At 41.6% G+C, this 11,209-nt stretch overlaps 1 protein-coding gene across 2 annotated transcripts; it reads left to right on the top strand.

Moving 5' to 3' along the window:
• Window positions 1–3,308: 3,308 nt before the first annotated feature.
• On the top strand, window positions 3,309–5,004 carry LOC117455473 (myb-like protein V). 2 transcript variants are annotated; one of them, XM_034094991.2, is made up of 4 exons: window positions 3,309–3,392; window positions 3,470–3,528; window positions 3,600–4,863; window positions 4,941–5,004. In XM_034094991.2, exon 3 carries the CDS (start codon window positions 4,138–4,140, stop codon window positions 4,858–4,860), a length of 723 nt encoding a protein of 240 aa, XP_033950882.1. In that variant the 5' UTR covers window positions 3,309–3,392; window positions 3,470–3,528; window positions 3,600–4,137; the 3' UTR covers window positions 4,861–4,863; window positions 4,941–5,004. The 2 variants fall into 2 exon arrangements, with proteins under 2 accessions (XP_033950882.1, XP_033950883.1); XM_034094992.2 differs by having other exon boundaries at window positions 3,603–4,863.
• Window positions 5,005–11,209: the final 6,205 nt, after the last annotated feature.

The following is an 11,209-nucleotide window of genomic DNA, read 5'->3' on the forward strand; positions in this document are numbered from 1 at the left end:
AATCAAACATGAGACAGGAAGAGCAGGAAATAGCACCAGAGGGTGGGGAAAGAGCCATGGCTAGCTATCAAGCTAAAGTAGCTACCGTTAGCAAACCCGAAAAGAGTGTAGGCAACTGTGGAGTTACAGTTACAGTCGCTAAGACAAGGAGAGTTGTGAGTGCTTAAGCTGTAGTAACGTGTGATTACAACGTCAGGCAGTTGCCGTGATCAAGAGTTTTAAAACGATCGATTAAGTTTAAGTTAATAAGCTATCAGCAACAGAACAGGCACACGGGATACCCGGAGATGACAACAACAACAACAACAACCGGAAGTTACAACGTGCTCACCGCAATAGGTTCCTCTTTCCGCTGATGTGTTGGTTTGATTCCACGATCAAACATAGATCAAATGGAATGTGCCTAATCACAAAGTATCCAGTGGCCTACACATGCCACTAGCCTACCGAAACTACTTCCATGAGCCTACATCGTGTGGTTTCCATAGCGACGTTTAGCGACACACAGCCGTTACACTGTTATACATTGTCTCTCGTTGGAAATCCATGATGACCCGCATTAGTGAAGAGTCTGGCACTGCTACGCGTTACACAAACCATTGCGTCAGAAGCACCTGCATACAGCGGCTGGCGGAGGCAGGGTTGGAGGACAGAGCAATCATGTCCGTTAGCGGACATAAAAACGAGTCATCGCTTCGCAGCTACTGGGCTCCATCTCTAGACAACAGAACGATGTGGAGCAACGCGCTTTTTGCCGGTCCGGGACACGCCATGAAACGGCCACTGGAGGAAAGCTCTTCCTATAACGTAGTCCTACCCGTGAACACCATGGCACCACCTGCAAAAAAGTCTGGCATGGAGTTCATGGAGAGCTGTTTCAAGAATTGCACTTTTAAAGGCAGCATGAACATCCACCTTCATTCTGAACCCAAAATGTTTCAGCACCATGGACAGCCTGATTTGATTTGTTCCGCTAATCTCACACAGTGATTACTCAGATATTTAAATAGCCTAATTCAACAATTGTTTTCAATAAATTGTTTTCAATAAATTGGTTAATAATATATTATTTACTATAATTAGGCTATATCAACAACTGTAAGCGAGGAAGCAGGAATGTTCGATTGATCGGCTATCGTTACCATGGGAACAACTTTCTAGCAACTACTTTCTGACGGAGATTAACTCCAGCAGAAAGCGTAGGTTTGGGAGCAATTTAGCCCACATTATGAAATTATTTTTACGATATTGTTGATTACTATGGAAGCCCATTTCCGCCACTTGAAAAAAATAAAATCCCCATGAAAAGTCATAATTATGAGATAAAAAAGTCGAAATAATGAGATAAAAAGTCATAATATTGAGATAAAAAGTCATAATTATGAGATAAAAAGTCATAATAATGAGATCAAAAGTCATAATTATGAGATAAAAAGTCATAATAATGAGATAAAAAGTCATAATTATGAGATAAGAAAGTCGAAATAATGAGATAAAAAGTCATAATTATGAGATAAGAAGTGCGCATGCGCTGCAGTGGCGCTGTCACCTTGCTGCTCTCCACCATGCAAACAGCATCTATCTAGTCCTAAATAAGGTAACTATTACAGGTGACTTTTGTAAATGTTAGATGTTACATATAGCCTATATTGCAGCTAAACTACAACAATGCAGTTCATAGCTTTGACATTACCTGTTATGAACTATAATATATATGCCTATAGTTTTGTGGTAACGTTCACGCCACTAATGACAATAGTGTAGGCATACTGCTGCTGTGAGTTGCTCTAACTCTAACCCGTGAACGTTACCACAAAACTATAGGCATATATATTATATATATTATATTCATAACAGGTAATGTCAAAGCTATGAACTGCATTGTTGTAGTTTAGCTGCAATATAGGCTATATGTAACATCTAACATTTACAAAAGTCACCTGTAATAGTTACCTTATTTAGGACTAGATGCCGTTTGCATGGTGGAGAGCAGCAAGGTGATGAAGGGAGCTTTGAAGACAGCGCCACTGCAGCGCATGCGCACTTCTTATCTCATAATTATGACTTTTTATCTCATAATTATGACTTTTTATCTCATTATTATGACTTTTTATCTCATAATTTCGACTTTCTTATCTCATTATTATGACTTTTTATTTCATAATTTCGACTTTCTTATCTCATAATTATGACTTTTTATCTCATTATTTCGACTTTTTTATCTCATAATTATGACTTTTCATGGGGATTTTATTTTTTTCAAGTGGCAGAAATGGGCTTCCATAGATACAATGATAGTTTGTGTTATAGAATCGCAATCATACACTTGAGGCCGTTCTTGAACGTCATTATTGGTACGCCTGTACTGGAGTCAAGAACGGCCTCTTGTGTGATTGCTTAAATCAATCATATCACAAGAATGGTTTACTCAAACAGCCAATGTAGTATAAAACACTTTAACACAAGTACAGAAGTAGCGTGCCTAAAACTGTTTTTGCAAGTGTATTGAATTGTTTTATCTTAATGAAAACGCATGTGTTTGTGACGGAGTGAGCACATAACAGTATATATGATTATTCTGAAAGCAGGACAGACACACATGCACACAGTCTCTAATACCATAGCCAACAAAAAGGACTTGTAACAAAAGAAAAACTCAAATGAACATTCAAACTTGAATCTTGTTTTTCTTTGTCCTAAAGATATTCACAAAACCAATAACAGTACCAAAATACAAGCAAAAAAAGACGTGTGGTGTAGTGGGTTGTGCGTTGGTGTTCAGATCAGGGGGTCACATGTTCAAACCCCACCGCAGTCAGCATGTCGTTGTGTCCCTGGGACACCTCACCCCAAATTGCTCCTGTGTGGATTGTCCACAGTATTGAGTATGTAAGTCGCTTTGGATAAAAGCGTCTAACATAAGTGACATGTAATGTAATGTAACAACAGGGTGAAACAAAAACATATTTTTGCTCTCCAATTACTTCAATAAATCCCAAATGTTTTCTGTTTTCACTTTCTTCATTTTACCCTGAGAAATGCAACAAAAACAAACAAGTTTCTTGAACGACTGAAAGTAACCCTTTGTGAGAAAGTCTGATTTACAAAATGGTCATTTAGGGGTTTGAGATATTGCTCTTTTACCTTACAGTTTTTTGCACAGGACTTAAGAACTCAGAGGTGACAGAAAATCAACAGCACTCAGTTGCCACCCTGACAGCACAGCAGCACCTGTAGACAATCAGCTCATTAGGCCCTGATTGTCTGCAAGCTGCAATAAAGCCTCCTTTCTGCTGCTCAGACAAGCAGAGCAAGTCACTTCGGGGCTACTGGTTCTTTGCTGCTGTGTTGGAACAGAGAGAGAGAATCATGACTTGTGGAGTTCATTTGGGGTAAGTTTCTGCAGATATGCAAAGTTAATTGTTGTTCGCTGTCTGCATTCTCTGATGTTTACATCTTTTCTGTGCAGGATTGTCCTTATTGTCTTGGTTCAAGCAGAGCATGTGCGCTGTTTGTGGGCTTCAAAAGGTGAGCTAAGCACAACATTTCACTTACGTGCTGTGAATGACTGTGGCTTTAATATTCTTCTTTTTCTGTAGCAGCTCAGAGCAAGAACAACAACACATATGTTGGCTTCAGGCAAAATAATCGGGAAGCTGGTGACGACTATCTCCAGAATCGACTCAGACCGGCCCTAAGCAGAAACTTAGACATACCTTCAGCTGTGGGCAGTCGTTTTAGCTGGGGGCCTTCTACTGGTGGCTACACACAAACTGTTTCACTAAAGTCAGGTTAGTGCAGGGCAGCTCAGTGTCAAAACCTAACTTGAATCGTGTGCCTAAACAGCGTGTTTATGGCCTTTCTACTGCTATTGCCGGTAGCTATTCTCTGAGTAAGAGCAGCAACAAGGAAGAGGGGAAGTCTTCCAGCCTGTTTGGTGCCGGCGCTCCTGAGCCAAACCAAATCCCTGCACGGACCAAAACTTCCTCCAGTGTTCGCGCTAAGCTAGTGTCTAAAACGGATAAACGTTCCCGTCCCTCAGCTCCTAAAAACCCCAGCCAGACTGAGGTTGTGAACCCATACAAACTGTTTTCAGGGAATGCAGGAAATGCCCGAGGAAGCTACAAGGCTACTTCCATGGCCTCAAGTTATGGCACTTCTCTTGAGTCCAATGTAGGAAATGGTCCCATCTTCAAGCCTCGCAGTTACTCAACGAGCTACGACTCCAAATCGTCCAGAGAGGGAACCTCTGGTAAGAAGTTAGCCCTGACCAAGACCCACATCATCCCTGATAAATTTGGTGGGTATGCTATCAGACGGCTGAAGGCTCCTGGGCAGGAGAAAGTGAGTGTCAGGAAGCCCCAGCAGGCCTACCAGACTCCCATCAAGGCCTACGTGACCCCTCAGCGGCAAGCAACAAACCAGGCCTACGAGGCTCCCAACAAGGCCTACAATGCTCCCCAGCAGCAGACTCCCAACAAGGCCTACGAGACTCCCAACAGGACCTACAAGACTCCCAACAGGACACCCTACAAGGCCTACGAGACTCCCAACGTGGCTCCCAACAGGACTCCCAACAGGGCCTCCGAGACTCCCAACAGGACTCCCAACAGGCCCTACGAGACTACAAACAGGACCCCCAACAGGCCCTACGAGACTCCCAAGAAGGCCTACGTAGCCCCTCAGCGGCAAGCAACGAAACAGCCCTACGAGGCTCCCAACAGGGCCTACGTGGCCCCTCAGAGGCAGGCTGAACCCCAGGCCTACATCTTTCCTCAGGTTGCTCCTCCCAAACCTCAAGTCCCGAGTGCGCACATAAATGCCAAATGGTTTCGTGTCGGTCCAAAGTGGGGACAATAGCAGGTGAGTACTGTGCTCGCTTTCTTGCTGTTCTATACATTAACTTAAACCTGGTGACTAATGTGTGTTTGTTCTTACAGGTGCAGCTGGTGTCCTCGGATGAATATTTCGTTTTTTAAATAAATACATGAATTTACCACCTGGTTGTGTCTTTCCTTCACCTTGTATTGTGGGATGGTGAATGCCTAAGCATGAGTGCTTGTGGATGTAAGCTTGGTGTCCTCTAGTGTCTAAAAGGTGTGCATTTGGGCTTAACAGGTTAATACTTTACAGCGCTGACAAAAGATTGTGAAAATCCCCTTAACAAAAACAAATGTCTCAATAGTTCTAGTTTAAACTATTGCAAATGTACGTGTGAGATATCTGCTTATGTGGCACACTGGTTCTTAAAACAATGCAGTGTTTGCTTTTGAGTTGGACTTTTTACTTTGACCTTTACCAGTGGCACTCTTTATAATGTGACTCTTAGGTTTTAGCTCAAGTGGTAAAATATCTTATCACTTTAAGGGGCTCTCACTAAATGTACAAGTCAATTGATGGACATTGAGCACCTAACTTAAAACATGTGATTCCTTATCCCAATGTCTGCACTTGGAACTTTGAAAGTTCCTCAACTTGAATGCAAAGTGTACATGCTAGTGTAGACTGTGGCCATATTGGATTAAATGTTTATAATATATTGCCTTATAACATGGTAGTCTGATGAAACTTTTAATGTAAAGATATAAAAACCTTGCTTCTTTCAACATTAAACTTTGTAAACCAGACTCTCTCAGGGGCGTTTCCTGGACCTGGAAACATTTGGGGCAGTGGCGGAGCCAGAGCTTTTCTTTTGGGTGTGCTGTGGGGTAGCTTGACGTTTCATGGAGGGTGCTCAAACATTTAGGTTTTCCCATTAAGGTACCGGGCGCTACAGTGGAATGTACTCAACACTCCCCACACACAGTACACCCGCGACTGTTACAATGAAGGCTCGATAATCAGCTCAGGCCATATAGGGGTACAGTGCTATCTTTTAGTATTTCATAACTGTTTTCAATTTATTCTCTTTGTTTTATAACTATAATGGTCATATGAAGGTGTGCCTTGGAATAATCTTTTACATACTAATTGCATTCACTGAACACGGGAAATTACAATCCTGCTGTCCTCTCTATAGTGTCATGATGTGGTGCAGGTGAAGCACGGTTAATGTATTATATTTCCGGGGCTACAGAAAAAACATTCTATGCTCTATCAATATCTCTGTCCCTGATATGTAAATTTAAAAGCCAAAGTGCCTCATTTTCATATGTAAAATTCAACCTGGTCTCACCAGAATGCGTGACTCCACTAGTGATGCTCAAAGAGCCGGCTCTTTTAAGTGAACGACGGGAGCCGGCTCTCGCCCGCGAACGAGCCGTTTTTTGTTTTGCGGAGGGATCTAGATCGGCATGCAGGCACATTATGCGATGTGCAATGTGGACAGTATCCCGCTTATTACACATGGCCACATTCTCAACAAAGTAATGACATGACTCCCAATATTAATTGAAATGCTTTTATGGATTTAGAAAATTATTTTATTGATTTAAAAAAGAGTTTTATGTATTGATTTAAATTGACATGCATCCGCTAAGAAAAGTAGTCCGTTGTTACTGTTTGAACTAACGTAGCAACGGCAGGAACTGTTTCGATAGTGTTTTTGAGGAGCTTTTTGATTACAGATTTGAAAACATCGTTGCTTGCTTTAAAAGTAGTACAATTCATGATGTCAAACCTTGGGAAGTATCTAGATATCCCTGCCCTAATGCCAAAGGAACTGGCAACTGAATATGTGTCGCCGTTTGATGTCTATGTCTGGACCGCTGCGTAAAAAGGAGGGTTTCTGCCCCATTACTTCTCTTCTTACATCTATAAGAATAAAACACGGAGGACGGAGATATATTTTTGTCCCCCTCTTCTCCCCGCTGCAGCCCAGCAGCTGATCTCAAAGCACGCTCCCCTCTCCTGCAGGGAGAACAACTATATTTATATACTTTATATAGGTTGATACAGTAGCCCCTTTTTTAAATTGTTTTTATAGGTGTTGCCCTTTGTTTTGTGTAGCGTGGTTCTACAAGCAAGTCAATGCATTCATTGGGTGGTATCAGAGAGGTACACGGGTCTCTAAATGCAATGAAAACAATTGGCCACAGCAAATAATTTATATTAAACATGTAATATTTACTTTTGAATACTTCAGTACAAAGGATGTCTTGAATAATTTAAGTGATATATGTGTAATCATATAAATCATTAGTCAAAACAGGGCTACATTTGATTTAATTAAAAGGTATAATATGTGGTAAACCAGAGATGGGGACTCGAGTCTGCGACTCGGACTCGAGTCACACTTAAGTCGCACACACAGAGACTTCAGACTTGACTTGGACTCGTGACCAAAAGACTTCAGACTCGACTTGGACTCGTGTATTGGGACTCATGAACAATCATTGTGTTTTCTATGTTTGGCGTATTAAAGGTGGGGTAGGTACATTTGAGAGAAACCGTCTCTAGATCGCTAGAATTTGAAAATACACAACCGGAGATAATCTGCTAGAGGCTGCTACTTCCTTATAGAGCCCGCCTCCTCCAACACACACTGACGCGCACATGACCAATGAGGGCACGAGATAAGTTTGTGCCCAGATGGAAGGCTGACAGGCAGGTAGGCCATCCAGTTATTTTCGCCGGGCTCATTACGCAGACGTGCGCGCCTCTGTTACTACCTCGTAGTAACACAATGGTGACCGCTTGTAATTAGGTTCAACTACAAAAACTTCGAACAAAACGCCGGCGGCACCAACAAAAGGAGCGAACACTGCAAAGTCTGTAATATCAAAATCAAGGATGCTGGCGCAACAACGTCGAATTTCATCAGGCACTTGAAAACTCACCCAGAGAGGTCAGTCACATTAACGCATATGGACGGTAGCAAACATGTTTAGCTCAGCATCAGCTATGTAATGTTAACTTAGCTTGCTACTAGCTGAATATTTGAAAAGATTAGTGAATTGCTTGTCACACTTGTTTGAGTTGAGTGGCGTTTACATCCAACTCTTGACATGACATAAAAAAGGTTGGTAACGTTAATCATTACCCGCTAGTACTTTTAACAGTTTCCCTGCGGGGGATTAATAAAGTATTTGTGATACTGATTTCTGATTCTGAAGTGTTTTGCTTATAAGTTGTTTGCATTTAGCTAAAGTGTGATGTTTTTCCTCATATTGCATTGCAATAGCCTGTTTAAAGTGATCATATAACAAACAACTAATCAGTACTGATACTGTATGCTAATAGATATAGGAGTGATAATAACACAGTAAATTATTTGAATTTCTTAGATATAGCTGTGCAGTATTCTTAACAGACTGGATAGCAGCAGACAATAGAAGGCTTATTACAACCAGAAGAGACATGAGACTTTTATTTTTTTAGAGACTTGAGACTTGACTTGGACTCGTTACCAAAGACTTGAGACTTGATCAAGTCTCACCCCACAAAGACTTGAGACTTGACTTGGACTTTGCAGCATCTGATATTTAAGAAGTGTGTTACATTTGAAATGGCAGAAAGTCTTGTTGCAATTTCCAGATATTAAAAGGGGTCCCTTGAGTTTCTCTGGTAATTATCAATAGTAGCAGTTAAGTGAATACTGTTCAAACAATACTTGTGTTTGTGTTTTATATTGATTTCTCTGTTTTATCCTTACATAAAGGTGAGGACTAAAATGGCTCTAAACAAGGGCTGTTTAGAGTAAACAGGGTTGTATTGCCCTGTGGGGGAGGTGTAGGCATGCAGGACAGGGTGCTAGGTGGGGGGAAGAGTATATTCTGCTTAAGATCTCTAGCATGTCCTGTTTCAGGGAAGTCTACATATCTTGAATAGTATATGTGTGGGTTTAATTACTTTGTATTCTGTGTAACCAGAAGTTGGAGATATGAGAGATGAAATATTTGTGTTATCTTAAATATCCTTTAAGACACATCTGAGGTCTCTGGAATGTGGGGGGGGGGGGTGTGTGTGTGTGTGTGTGTGTGGAGGCTGAGTAAACTCCACCCCTTCCTGTTTCTGTTGGTATGAAAGCCTATTCAGCTTTTTGTTCTGTCTCTCTCTTCTCGCGCCGCCCGGACCGGAAGGTCGTGGCAGCCTGTGAACAAGGGCCAGGAGTAGGCATACTCCTGACATTACGCATATGATATGATATGGCTTTGTATGGTAATGTATTGATTGTATTGCATTGTTATATTACCATTAAAATAGATTATTGTTTCAACGGATAATTGTATGCTCTGGATTCCTTCCTGTATGATAACCAGCTTGTTAGGGACGCGCGGAGATTTGGAAAGCGGACCAGTTGTCCCTCAAAATCTCTATCAAATGGTGACCCGACGTGCCTGGTAAACAAAGCTGTGGAAGAATCCGGACGACCGGAATGGGTCGGGAACAAACGCTTTTAAACATCTCAGACAATCAGCAGGGCCCTGCAAAACAAGACAAAAGGTACCAGACGCCTGTTAAGAAAATCAACTGTCTGTAATTGGATATACTACAAATTTAGGATTGTCTGTAGGCGTTTCACGGTGTTTTTAAAGTTTAAATGGAATATACAATGCATATTTTACTATGTTAGGAAAGTTATATACAACACGTGAACGTTGATCGCAAGGTAGACAGAAAGTCCGGCGTAACGTAAATAGAGCAGTTTGGCGTGGACCTCAGGTATACTTATTCCTGAGTGGCGTGGAAACGGTGCAGTTTGTGGGTTGCGAGGTTATATTCCTGCACGACAAAACCTGGAAACTCGATATTTTAGATCGGGTCGCCGTTTAAAACTGGGGTTAAATAACAGACCAAGGCTGAAAGCTAAAAGCCTAAAAGTCTGTTATATGTTGAATCGGGGAAAGAGAACGCAAACATCACCGAAATTGTGACGGGGCCGGCTCTCGTTTCCCTTTGTCTGTAAACTTAATTTGAAAAGCTAACGTGTGATAAAGGGCTCGCTAAGACCTGGGTTTATGCCCCATGGAATGGTCACATTCTTTATGGGTGTCGAAGCGAGGTCTTGTTTGTCTGTTGAAATAAACATCACATTATCAAGCTGGACAAACTGTACGGGGAATACATCTGTGTGATTTTTACCTAAAATACCTGTGTGAGCGATTGTCTGTGGAACTCAGACAATGCACTGCAGCATCTGATATTTAAGAAGTGTGTTACATTTGAAATGGCAGAAAGTCTTGTTGCAATTTCCAGATATTAAAAGAGGTCCTTTGAGTTCGTCTGGTAATTATCAATAGTAGCAGTTAAGTGAATACTGTACAAACAATACCTGTGTGTGTGTGTTTTATATTGATTTCTCTGTTTGATCCTTTCATAAATGTGAGGACTAAAATGGCTATAAAGAAGAACTGTTTAGAGTAAACAGGGTTTTATTACTCTGTGGGGGAGGTGGAGCAAGAACCCACTGTGGTCTCTGGAATGTGGGGGGATGTGTGTATGTGTGGAGGCTGCAGAAATAGGAGACAGTGAATGTCAGAGGTGTTTGTTTGAGATGACCATAAAAGACGACCAGTTAAACTCCACCCCTTCCTGTTTCTGTTGGTATGAAAGGCTATTCAGCCTTTTGTTCTCTCTCTCTTCTCGCGCCGCTCGGACCGGAAGGTCGTGGCGGCCTGTGAACAAGGGCCAGGAGTAGGCCTACTCCTGACATTACGCATATGATATGATATGGTTTTGTATGGTAATGTATTGATTGTATTGCATTGTTATATTACCATTAAAATAGATTATTGTTAAACGGTTAATTGTATGCTCTGGATTCCTTCCTGTATGATAACCAGCTTGTTAAGGACGCGCAGAGATTTGGAATGCGGACTATTAATCCCTACAAATTTCTATCAAATGATGACCCGACATGCCTGATAAACAGAGCTGTGGAAGAATCCGGACGACCGGAATGGGTCGGGAACAAACACTTTTAGACATCTCAGACAGCAGGGCCCTGCAACTACAAATAAGGTAAAACTTTAGGATTGTCTGTAGGCGTTTCACAGTGTTTTTGAAGTTTAAATGGAATATACAATGCATATTTTACTATGTTAGGAAAGTTATATAAAACACGTGAACGTTGATCGCAAGGTAGACAGAAAGTCCGCCGTAACGAAAAGTAGAGCAGTTTAGCGTGGACTTCAGGTATACTTATTCCTGAGTGGCGTGGAAACGGTGCAGTTTGTGGGTTGCGAGGTTATATTCCTGCACGACAAAACCTGGAAACTCGATATTTTAGATCGGGTCGCCGTTTAAAACTGGGGTTAAATATCAGACT

The sequence above is a fragment of the Pseudochaenichthys georgianus genome, chromosome 11, assembly GCF_902827115.2.
Source record: "Pseudochaenichthys georgianus chromosome 11, fPseGeo1.2, whole genome shotgun sequence".
NCBI classification, from domain to species: Eukaryota; Metazoa; Chordata; class Actinopteri; order Perciformes; family Channichthyidae; genus Pseudochaenichthys; species Pseudochaenichthys georgianus.